Source organism: Coffea eugenioides, chromosome 10 (assembly GCF_003713205.1).
Source record: "Coffea eugenioides isolate CCC68of chromosome 10, Ceug_1.0, whole genome shotgun sequence".
NCBI lineage: Eukaryota > Viridiplantae > Streptophyta > Magnoliopsida > Gentianales > Rubiaceae > Coffea > Coffea eugenioides.
The window spans coordinates 4,820,915-4,833,989 of record NC_040044.1 but is presented as its reverse complement, the minus strand read 5'-3'; the positions used below and the strand labels follow the sequence as shown (position 1 = coordinate 4,833,989).

At 34.5% G+C, this 13,075-nt stretch overlaps 2 protein-coding genes across 2 annotated transcripts; one reads left to right on the top strand and one right to left on the bottom strand.

Moving 5' to 3' along the window:
• Positions 1-4,338: 4,338 nt before the first annotated feature.
• LOC113750067 (LOB domain-containing protein 38-like) lies at positions 4,339-5,339 on the top strand. The gene is made up of 2 exons (XM_027293986.1): positions 4,339-4,650; positions 4,756-5,339. The coding sequence occupies exons 1-2, from the start codon at positions 4,467-4,469 to the stop codon at positions 5,166-5,168; spliced, it is 597 nt and encodes a 198-aa protein (XP_027149787.1). The 5' UTR covers positions 4,339-4,466; the 3' UTR covers positions 5,169-5,339.
• Positions 5,340-10,020: 4,681 nt separating this feature from the next.
• LOC113748748 lies at positions 10,021-10,555 on the bottom strand. The gene is made up of 2 exons (XM_027292294.1): positions 10,278-10,555; positions 10,021-10,195 (listed from the first exon to the last, which is right to left on the bottom strand). The coding sequence occupies exons 1-2, from the start codon at positions 10,438-10,440 to the stop codon at positions 10,053-10,055; spliced, it is 306 nt and encodes a 101-aa protein (XP_027148095.1). The 5' UTR covers positions 10,441-10,555; the 3' UTR covers positions 10,021-10,052.
• Between the last annotated feature and the right edge of the window lie 2,520 nt (positions 10,556-13,075).

Sequence of the window (13,075 nt, the reverse complement as noted above, 5' to 3'; positions counted from 1 at the left end):
TTCTTCAAATTTTAAAGTTTTACAAATCATCAATCCCATTTGGTGAGTCAGCAGCTTAGGATGAGCTAACAAAACAAGAGGCTTTCTGCCTACTTGGAATTTTCTCTGGCACTGTTTTGGACCAACTCAAGAAGGTGATCGATGCAGTTAAGTCACAAAGGGAATTCTCATTGGCCACATCAGATAGATACAACACCATTTGGATCACGCATGGCCATTGAAACAGCCACAAGTTTACAATTACTCCACCCTGTATAGCTTACATCAACCACCAACCAAGTCCCATTGGTTGTTCTTATCCGCGGCAAAAAAATTCGACCCGGTCTGGTGGCTAATTAGCTTTGAATAATTATACTTGGTAATACCTAATTATATCCACCTTCTCCTTTAAAAAAAAAAATACAAGCATTTAAAATCTTGATATAGTGATAACTAAGTTAAGGTATTTTTCTCTTTAGAGAGATGTCAAGTACAAACTCCGTACGTTTCTTTCTCAAATCAATCCTTTTTGGGGAAGTTAGAGAAACCTTGTTTGGATTGTGATTTTCTGCAGAAAAATTTTTATATTTATCATGAACACATATCTCAATCACCTTTGTATTTCACATACATCAAATCAGTACAATACATTTTTTTTTTATAAAAACTTCTAAAAATAACGATCCGGATAGGGTTTAAAGAAATCTAACAACTCCATCCAAAATGAAGGTTGCACGCCTTATAGTCGATATATAAATGTGAAATCATGCCCGGATAACTAAACCATCATTATACATTTGATCGATGAGCATTGTTAATGGCATTTCAGTTATTATTAATAACAATCTTATGTTCTTTGTATTTTTTTCTGAAAACATATTAAAATATGGAGTGTCATTGACAAAAATAGAGTGCCAAAAACAACAGTCTTGATCGAGTAATAAAGAAAAGAAAAAGAAGTGGTATATTCTTTTGGCTTTTATACACTAGAAATGCTTGAATAAATTACTGTTGGCTGATTGAACGTTCGAAGATTCATCAGAAGGTCCTGGAAGGTTATCAATTTTCACCAAACCTACATAAGGAGGTACACCAAAATGGGGCTGTGCATGCTGAAAACTGGTGTTAATGGTCTGCACCAAGTTATTCAAGGAACAATGAAGGTAATTATCGTTATTTTAATCCTGATCCATCTAAACCAACTGCCGAGAGATTTAACTCTTTACAGTCATACATCTGCAAATGATTGTGCAGAGCTAATCGTAATGAATTCTAACAATTACGGCAATGCGAAGATTAACAAAAGGCACGTACTTGTCAGTTCAATCAAGAAGCTTATTTGAAGTCGAGCAATAAAGCTAGAAGAAAATCTACAAAAGATTTATCTTTACGTCCATCTTGATTATAATGATGGCATTTCACGAACTTGATCTAAAAAAAGTTGTTCATGCAAAAAGGATTATTAACTGACAACGTAGATTGTAGATTGCTTATATCTTGTAACAAACTAATAACTAAAAGTATTTCCGTATAGGAGTATCACTTAAGGTCCATTTGAAGTTGCGATGACTTAACCAAAAACCACTTTAATGAGCATAGAGGTTTTGGTCAAAGTACTTGTTAAGGTTTAATCGTATAATTTTGGTGCATACTTGAATAAATATTTTTTTCTATTTGATAATGTGCAAATATAAATTTATAAAACGTATTTATCTCTTAATTTAGTTCAAAATTTGCAATAGAATTGTTAAAAGTTAGTTTTTTTTTTTATTTTTTGAAACTAAAATGCTGTTCTAAAAGTACCAATTTTGAATTTGTACTAAAAGTGTTTTAATATCCAAAAACTCTACTCCTAAATTCAATGAATTTAATATCGTCCAAAAACACTTTTAGCAAAAGTACCACAATGCCAAACAGGGTCAATGTAATTATACATAAGAGTAGGTAAATCGTTAAAAACTTCAGGTCCTGGGCTACTCTGTGGGGCGTTCAATTCCTTTCGAGGTTCAAAACTTCAAACCTTCAGCCACTGTCCATTGGGCTATGTAGCATTTGAGGCCCAATAAAGTATCCATAAGAGTACATTATGACGAATCTGCGTCCAGTTAGCCAGTTAGGGACTGGGTTAAAAATTGCTCCAAATCAAGTGTTTCGACTTTTGGGGCTTATGGCCCACAGTTTGTTCTCTAGCACAGAGGCGATGTTAGAATGGACTCTTTACTCTATGGGCACCAAGAAAAGGCTACATTCTCCACTCTGTTTGGATTAGCTACTTTTGAAAGTGTTTTTAAAATATTTTATTGTAATAGTGTGCACGAAAAACTTTTATTATAAATATTTTTTGTGGTGTTTTTGGAGGAATTTTTGAAATATATTTTGAGGTACCTTTTAAAATTTAAAAATTTTTTAGTGTTCTTTTTAAAAATTAACACTATCACTCACAACTACCATCACCCCCACCCACTATGGCCACCACCCTTTTCCTCCTCCTTTCTCCTCCCCTCTCTCTTCCTCGCCACCCCCGCACCTCCCTTTCCCCTTATCTCGATCTGGCCCCTCCCCTCTCCCCTATCACAATCTATTTGAAGCCAGATCGGAGGGGGAAGGGAGGGCCGGGGGAGGGCAAGGAAGAGAGAGGAGGAAGAGAAAAGAAGGAGGAGAGGGGAAGAGAAACGAAAGAGGGGATGGTGGCAATGGTGGTGGATGGTGATGATTTGTAAAATTTAATTTTTTTATATATATTTGTGAGTTATTTTTTTATATATTGTATGGATAAGCTGTTTTGGAGCTATTTTTATTCATGTATTACTGTAGTATTGTATTTAAAAAATTAATTTTTGAAAAAACAAGTGAATCCAAACAAAGGAATTTTAATATTCTATTAGGCCACTCTTTTTGAGTTATCTTGAAAAAAATTGTCCACTATCGCAGGTGAAAAGGCGTTAACTACCCATTTCTATCAAAAAATTGTACTTTATTCTAAGATTTCTTTTGCCTAAAGAAGTTTGACTTTCAAAGTGAATAAATTTTGAAGTAGAAGGTCATTCCGTACTTGTTTTTCATCTTGCAAGTTGCTTTTGAACTGCCAAGCGTAGTCATCATCGCAAATTGTTCAAAGAAGTTACGAGGAAACTTCAATAATTTCTCTAGTATTGAAAGTTTTGGAATCAGATGATGTTATTTTGGACTAATTGGGTATTTCACAACTGTTGTCATTCTTTTGCAATTTAAGGACAAACATGTTATGTGTAGAAATGTGATATGCTGTTAATCACTCTCTCCAAGGTTGAGTGACCAATTAAAGCCCCATCTTTCTCTTTTATGCTGGATGCAAATTTCAGCACCCTTTGCTTTGTTACGCTCTTGTTGGATCTTGCTTCTGCGTCATTTAGACAAATCATATCGGAGGGAAAAGAAATGCAAGTCAAGATAAAAAAAATCCAACGGTGGAGAGAAAAAGAAGGGTGTGGGATTGGATATCAGGAGTCTCATTCTATCCACCTCCTAGTCCCCCTCCCAAAGCACCACGAATAAAAGGCAGAGACAAAAACAGATGAAAGGGACATCCAAATCCAATGGTGGAAAATGACTCATCACGAAAGCCGCGGAGACACGCAGCCGCTCGAACCCAAAGTTTGGAAGATATATTCCGTCTTACCATCCATCATCACGAACTCGTCTTTTAACCCCACCAAAAATTATTACAAACATCACATCACTTTACACTCGCACTCACAATTTCCTAGTAAAGAATAAATCAATTTAACCAACCATAGTTTTTTTTTTCTTTTTTTTGTTTGAGGGTAACCAAACCATAATTACTTCACTTTTTTCTCAAAAAACCCTTAAGCTGATCTAATCTATCTTTAAACCATAGCAGAGGGATTAGGGCAAAATGACAGTTTTCATTTCCCCGATGTTGGTAGTCATCATTTAGCTATCAACACCAAAAAAAAAAAAATTAAGTGTGGAATTATTACGCCATATAATATTTATCACATGATTTGAGCTTCATAAATAACAATTAAATATTTTTCTTATACATACATTGACTAGTTTTTTTCAAATATCCTCACTACCTTCCAATGATCCCTACATCTCCACACCTTCACAATATATTAAACTAAACTCAGACTATCAATAAAATCTAAATTTTAATACTCACACAATTAAATGTCTCAGGAAGTAAAAATTATTATTGTAAAGTGTAAAATATTAATAAATAGATAAAACCCAAATGGTTTAATTATTGATAGCATATTGTTGTGTCCCGCACACTTCTACAGTGCAACTCCCCACTATAACTTCAACGTCACCCCCGCTTAGGCTTTGGTCCCATTCACCCCTGTTCTCCTATCCTCTTTCTTGTACTACTAGTATTTTGCTTTTGCTTTGGCTTCAAGAAATCCAAAAAACACACCAAAACTTTTAGCTAATTAAATTCGAGGGAAATCAATATAAGATTACCTGAGAAGAAGAACAAGAAGATGAGCTGCAATGGATGTAGAGTTCTCCGAAGAGGATGCAGCGACAAATGCGCCCTTAGGCCCTGTTTGGGCTGGATCCCCACTCCCCAAGCTCAAGCCAACGCCACTCTTTTCGTCTCCAAGTTCTTCGGCCGCAGTGATCTCATGTCCTTCATCACCGCCGTCCCCGACTCCAAAAAACCTGGTAACTGAAGATCAATAGCAAATGAGAAATGCATCGTTTGGAATTTTGCTTAATTTTTTTAAGGAAAAAAAAAAAGTAGAAATTTTAATTTGTTTTATCTTTTAGCTTTATTTCAGTCGCTGTTATATGAAGCATGTGGTCGTACGGTGAATCCGGTGAGCGGAGCGGTAGGGCTATTGTCGACTGGGAACTGGCCAGTGTGTGAAGCGGCGGTGGAAACAGTCCTCGCCGGCGGAACGTTGCGGCCTATGAACGGTGTCGGAGTATTGAGTCCTGATTCGAATGAAGCCTCGGAAGCATTCTGTAACAGCGGCGGCTTGTGGAGAGTTCAACCGCCGTTTTTCATGCATGGATCGGACGGTGATGAAATGATGGTTGAATTTGAATCTGATCAGAATATGTCTGCGTCGGCCTCGTTTCGGTCGTCGGAGGCGTCTGACGTGTGGGGGAGTTTTGGAAGCTGTGGTATTGAAGGAGTTGGTGGAAAAGAGCCAAAGCTTTTGAATCTTTTTGTGTAATTTTGCTGAATTTTGTGGCGGTAGTTACTAGCATATGACTAACGAGTGAACTCGGAACTCGGTTATTTTGTAGCATGTGGCTGAGTTCTGGAACCCGGTGAGTCGAGAATCGGCTAATTGTTGTGGTGGTCTGAGCTGTTAGCTGACCTGTTATGACTATTTTTGCTTTTTGGCGAATAAATAATTCTAATGGACTACTACTAATCATAACTCGTAATTTTTATGGAATTCCATCTGCAAAATATAGAACGGCCTTTGAAACCATAATAATAATAATAATATATTAATGCCTTTCAGTTTGAGAGAGAAATTATTGAGGGTTTCAAGTGTCATTTAATTGCCTTCTTCATGAAGGGCTTGCGTTTAATCTCGAAGGATAAACAACAATAATCATCACGTAATATTTGTTTTGGTAATAAGAATTGGTAAATTACTTGAGCTTATGGACATATTTATGAGAACAATCAGAATTTATGAAACTAATTGAGTATAATTTTTAAATCACGTTATGAAATGACTCAATATTTTATACACTGATAATTAATATACACTATCACTGTTGAATCGAATCTATGATATCTGTGTAAAAATTGAATTTTACATATTTATCCTTCATCTGACGATGCTGTGTATAAATAGGAAAGATTAATTCTTAAAAAATTAGACAATAAAAAGAAAAATACAACCAATAGAGAAATCATCAGTTCAAGTTATAGATTAAAAAATGAAGAGACGACAAAAATGTCCGTACAAGTTGTTTTGGAACTGGTCGAAGCTCGATTGCCGTGTAGTTGCACCGCCGAATAGCGGAGTTCATGTGATACTCATTCCCCAGCTTTAATTCTTTATGCAAATACTCATAAATTACTCCCCCATTTCGTTTCTGTCTGCACCCCCGGTCTAGATCACGCGGTCTGTGGCTGCTTCCGGCACTCGCAGGTCGTGGGGTCGAACCTCACTTAACGCCTGGGTGCGGTTGGGGTGGTGCTGTACTCCAGGCGCAGGGGATTAGTCGGGCCGCCTTCGGGTCTTGATCCGGACACCTCTGTGTTGAAAAAAAAAAAAAATTTCGTTTCTGTCTGCACAATTCAATAATGTTTTGATTGGTTTTAAGTTTATAATAACGACTTATTGAGTTGTTCATTACTACCATAAGTCAGGTTTATATTATTCTTTAATCTATGCAGTACTTCTTGCGTTCCGCTGCTAGTTTGGCGTCTCCTAAACGTACATGATGGTATCGGGCACGGAGCACTTAGGAATCAACTCACTTTCTCATTGGCTTCCGTCAGCAGAGGTCCGATTGCAAGAGACTCGATCGATTATAAGAAAATAAAACTTAAAACCAAGAAGAGGAAATGGACACTTTCATCTCTGCATTTCTAAACTTTGTGCCACCGTTTGGATTGAAGGAATAAAAAAGAAAAGAAAGGAGAGCAGAGGAAAGTGGTTTTCACCATCTTATTAAGATTAAGGATGGAAGGAGAAGAAAGGAAATACAGTGATTTTGAGAGTGTTTGGATAGCTATATTATTTTACATAATATTTCGCTCGTGTCATAGATACATTTTTCAATTCACTTTTTTATATTTTTAACTATTTTTTTATTTCACATACATCACATCACAAAAATTACTATAGTAATCATTCTAAATAATATTTCAAACTAATACTAAATTTTTATTAGAATTGAAGAAGCAAAAGAAAAGGATCAAGTGTTAATATATTGAAAAAATTAAGGAAAAAATGATCCTTTTAAAAAATTCTAAATTATCTAATTAATTTAATTTCACTTTCCTCCGTTTCCCCTCATTTTTGGATGGGAACCATAATTCAACAAAACAATTAGACTTCTTATCCTTTCCTTTCCCTTGGTCAAAAATCAATCCAAACAATAAAAACCGAATGGTACCATATGCGTTCGTCCTCAGCTGGCTTTGTACTACTGGTTTTTATGGTCCTGAACCTTTCTGAGCAGTCTCATAACTTCAAGAAAAATCCTTAACAAAAAGGGATTTGGAAGTCTCCACATTTCGAAAATTATTTTGGTCGCATTCGGGGAGTTGGATCCAAAGTGTGAGGCAAAAGCGATTAATACCCTTTCTGCACGGAGCTTTTCATTTACAGTCAACTACTTTATGATACTTTAGATAGTCTATTTATCTTTTTCTAATCCTCGAAAAAAAAAAATACAAAAATGATGATGTTTTCACAACATGCACCAGCATAGCCATTATCCATCATCTCTTTATTGATGCATAATTTCTTTGAAGGTTCCTAAATACTTTAATGAAAACTCGAAAACAAAAACATATAATCTAAGACAATGCTGATAGTTATGGACGCAGTTCAGGTTCTCAATTGAATTGTTTCCACCAATACTAAAAAAACATATATGAAGTAAAATCAACCCTTGTTATAGTAGAGAACCATTGAAAATATTGTTGACCATTATATTATACAACTCTAAGACCATGAAATGCATAGTATGAATCTATTTACTAACCTTTAAGAATAATTCATATTTAAAAAAGATGTTCCAGTCTTTCCTCTGCATTTTGTTTAGTATGTGATTAATCATTTATTTAATAGGCCTTGCGAGATTAACAAAAAGGAAAAGGAGGTCAATTCATAGCATATCATATCATCCAGTAGGGAAAACATGCGGTACGCGTCAGCAAGGTCCCTGGTTTTCTCCTCCATCAGCAGTGGGATCCACGTCATCCCTTTTTCTTTTCATCTTTTAATGTACTCCCCTCCAATAAAGATTTTGTTTGGAAAAGAGTCCGGACAATTGGAGTCATTGGACTGCAACAAAAAGGCGAGAGAAATCATAAATGGCAAACGATTCGCTAATGGTTGCACTTGCGTCGCGCCGCTTCCCCACATGAGGGTCCTACTCCCATTGCAGCCTCTAACTTCTACTTCTAGTCAATGTTTTAAAAATCGGACCGTTAATCGAACCGGTGAAGTGAAAGGGTCGAGGTTCAACCGGTCGGACCGGTTCAACCTCGGTTCAATGAAATTTTTAAAAAATAATTTATATAAATATATATGTGTACAAAATAAGACATGTAATGGATAATTTAATACTTTATATGATGAAAAGTTTACTATTTTTGAATAATTTGGATTTTTAAAAATAAATTTTTTAAATTATAAGTTAAAACAAATAAATTTCATCTCAATTTCAATTATATCTACCAAAAAAATCTTAAATATAATCCAAAAATATCACAATATTTGAAATTATACAAAATTCACGTCCATGAAAATTTAGACATTGTGAACTTAAATTTTAATTTACATTTTGGAATTTAAATTTACAATTTAAAAAAGGAAGTTTGGAGTTCGAAGAAAATCAAGAGAATTGAAAATAGAAATGCAAATTTGATAAGAAACAAAAAATGAGATAAAAGTGAGTGGTTGTGATATTAAATAAATTGGGTTAAAGAAAAATAATTCTTTTTTAACTTTTTTAAATTTAATGGACAAAAACAAAATTAAAATATGGAAGAAAACATCAATAAATAAAAAATAAAGAGGTTTGATTAAAAAAATGAGTGGCAAAAGAAAAGATGATAGAGAGAGAGTGTGTGTGTGTGTGTGTGTTGAAGATTAAAAAGAAAGAGTCATGAAAGGATGATATTTTATAAAAAAAAATGGAACAAAAGAAATATGAGTGTTTGTTTTATATAAATAAGTTATCAAAAAAAACTAATAAGATGTGATAGTGCAACGGTTACTACATTGGTCTTCTATTACAAAGGTCTTGAGTTCGAATCTTGATAACTACATTTTGCAAAAAAAAAAAAAAGGAAAACTCAAAAACCGGAAATAACCGGTTCACATCCGGTTCAGCGGTTTCGCGGTCCGACCGGTTTTTGACCGGTTTCTTGACAAAGTCAAACCTGGCATTGAACCGGACCGGAGCCATGGCCGGTTCGCGGTTCAACCGGTCGAACCGGCCGGTCCGGTCCGGTTTTCAAAACACTGCTTCTAGTCTACTTCCACATTTTGTTGGATAAACCTTTCAAAAAAAATTTGAATTTATTTATGATACATGCATGAAAATTTAAATTTAAATTTAAATTTTATATCATTATCATTTATTTATACAAAAATAATAGTGTAGGAAAGATTAATCCAATCTCTTATACATACATTAGCGGGTCTATGTTTACGTAACACATGTAAAGTTAATATTTAAATTTAAATTCATTTAATATAACATACATTTAGATCCGTCAGTATATATACATTATGAAAAATTAATTTTTTACGAGACAATTAGAAATAGAGAAAGGTAATTGAAAAAAGTATGGAGGATGCACCCAAAAATTTTCTCAGAAAAAAATTACAATCCAAATAGACTAACGTTTAATTTTTAACCCCTTGATGGTTAACTTTTTTTTTTTGTCAGCAAAAATACATACACAGACCCAACTAAACCAAGGAAGTGCTTTGACACAACTCTTAGATTTTTTTCGCTGCAAGTGAGGGTTCAGCCCAAGGAGGGACTCAAGCCCCTCCCTAGTGACCACTGAGCCATTGGCCCAGTGGTTCCTTGATGGTTAACTCAAAATCGTTTAATTCCACCATACACATAAATATCTTGATGCGTTATTGTAGGGTTCTGATTGATAGAAAACCAGCTACGTGACCCACGAACACAAGCTCAATTCGTTTCCTTCCTCATTTTTCTAATAATCAACAGAGCATAAATAAATTTGCATCATTATATTAAGAAGAAAAATATACGATAAACTAACAACCAATGAACCAATGCATGGAAGGAAATTGAAAAATTGCAAAAGATGGGAAACATACGTAATTATCATTTGAATTTCAGTAGGGAATTCCCAGAGTGTGTTCATGAGTAGTTTAACCGAAATATTGTAGATTTAAGTAAACGTAACAGGAAGTTAACTTGCTCTTCACCTTAGACATACACCTTGATCTCAAACATCTTACCTTTCTAATATTCTTTGTTGAAGAACTTTTCATCTGTATTTTCCTCATCTCGTCTACAGACAAATAAGAAGATATTAGCATTGAAGCAATAAAGACGTTACATTTTTGCATGAAGAGTTCATGGAGTACCCGTACCTGAATGATAATCTGGATCAAAGGCATAATCATGGTGCTTCCTGTCTCTTTCTGTGGCCGTTGTCTTCAAGATTTCTTCCATTCGACGATCTGGTTCTGTGAGTAAACAAGATGCACGTTGAATACACTTAAGAAAGACTACATGGAGCATTTCATTTATCATCTACATTGACAGAGTAACGGTAAATACTGGAGGAAAAATCTAGTAACATGTAATCTTACAGAAAGGTTTGTATATCTATGCTTTGCAGTGAGCAACTAATAATCTTCCACCCAATCCTAAAAGATTGTAAGGACGTAATCAAATTTAATGAGACTTTATGAATTTATTACTCACAGTGGCACTCGCGTAGAAAGCAAAAAGCATATTAGCGAAACAGGATTCTGACGACGTTTTCGTTTGATTGAAGAATAAATTTAAGAAAAACACGATGCTTGTTAATAATAATTGATAAAAAAAAAAAAAAACATCGCTGATAATTGGAATCACGCATTGATAACATCAACATGGTTGGTAACTGTACAAATTTTACTTTTATCATTTTTTTTTCAACGAAAAAAACTCGGTTAGACTGAAGACTTAAAGCAATAGCAGGCAATATTCAGAATCAAGTCAAACATCACAGAGTTTGTCTCTCGATAAATCTCAAAACAACCACCATCCAGGAGCAAGGAATTTTCCTCGGCTATAGGTTAAAAAATCACAAGGATACCAGAATTGTCGATTGAAATTTTGAAAAACAACATCAAAAACAAAATTAAGAGCTAAAATAAGCCTTATCAGCAAGAAAGAGAGGAGAATCCTAAAAGCTTGCATGAATTTGTTCCCATTCATCAAATTTTTAAACCAAATCTAATTTCCTGGTTAATCAACCTCTTCTTGTAATATTGATGTTTGCCTGTAAACCAACCTAATATTTCTCAAGAAGATCGTCAGTTTATGAGATATGGGAAAGAAAAGCCTAATAATGTGAATTTTCCAATTGACCGGTGGTGTGGACACTTCATCAGCCAAAACAAGGAAATCTTCGACACTTGTCTTTCAAACATGTTCAGGTTTTATCAAAATTACCTGAGATGTTCCTAGAATATGTAAACCAAACAATCCTTGCTACCAGAAATTCAAAGGAGAGGACCAAAAACTCCACAGATAGGCACAATATGAACAAGTTCTCAAAAGTCCATAAATTGGAATGAATAAAATTGTCAAGTAAAAGTACCATGTCCAAGAGAAGAACAAATAAAACATTAGATACTATAATTTGCAGTAGCTTAAGCCTTACCTTCCGAACTGCAAAAGCATAAACGAATATAATCAAGCTTAATTGAAAATCTTTCATCTGCTGGAAGATGCTGAATCATATTTGCTTAAACAACAATAACAGTGACTAAGTTTTAGATATTTTCCCCACTATCATGCATGAAAAGGGGAAATCTACAAGTAGTATATATGTTTCTTTTGGAGATCAGTATCCACATCATTTATCATGAATTACAGATTTCCAAGCATTCTTTGTACGATCATAGCAAAACTAAAAATCTAACAAAAGAAAAAAATCAACACTTTGACCAACATATGACAATAGTTCCCGTATTGTCAAAATTATCAACCCTGCTCCTACTGAAAATTAAAGACGCTTGTATGTTACTATGAGTGATCCAAAAGGGGAACAACAAGCTGTACGTATAGGAAAGGCAAATAGGAGAGAAGTTTTTTAGCATAACTTTTCAAATTTTCATTGATAAATAACTGATACAGATGTCCAATATTTGTGGTCAATATATACAGCATACCATGATTCATTATCCAGTCCAAACAAGGGAAACATGTAACCTTCATCGCAGATTTTATGGCTTTTGCTATTGGATCTTCATTTACCTAATTCATCCTGCCATATAACACACACCATCCCACGAAGCATTATCCAATCCAAACATATTCATGAAATCCAGTCACAATTACCTTTTCTTCTTTTTCATAAGAAAACTGAAGAATAAGACCAAGTCAAAGTGCTAATGAAATCAAACATTAGTAATAAAAGTTCACTTAATCTCGACACTGCCAAGAACAGCAACTTCTACAAGTTACTTACGAATGGCAGCTTAGGAGATTCAAGGTTTTTCACAACGAAGACATATAGGTTGTTAATCATTTCAAGACCAATCATCGCAAATAGTTTATGATTATTCCAAATGTTCTGAATGAACCTCAAGGTAATGAAATAAACAACTTACATTTGCTAGTTATTACATTGGAAAACTTCATATCTTGACCATTTCATCACAAGAAGGAACCTCTACTTAGTTATTTGGTTCGCTTCTTGTTCCCTATAGCACGGTAAAGGGGGAAAATATAAGATGGTGTTTAAAATTTTCATTTTCCTTTAAGCACTCGACATTCACATTGTATTGGTTTGTATGGTCCATTGTCTTGAAGTTTTCAGATAATCAAACCAATAAAATCTTAAATCCACTCATAAGAAAGAAAATCAAGAAATAAGAAAAGAGAAGAGGGTATCATCAGAATCCTAGTAAACTAAGGCATAGCATGCTGAATTTGAAGAGCCAATTGCATTAAAAAAAGTGAAACTCAAACCCAAAAAAGTTATCAAACAAATATATAACCTGACAATAGTGCTCCAACCATTAGCTGTTCATATATACACTCCAAATAATATTCTGTCCCTGCAATAATTCCCCGAAAATCATTAGTACTCCTAAGGATCACCCCATGAAGTAAACAATCAAAAAGTAAAAAAGCCAAAGTAGTTGATCAAGGCAAAAAGCATATGATGATA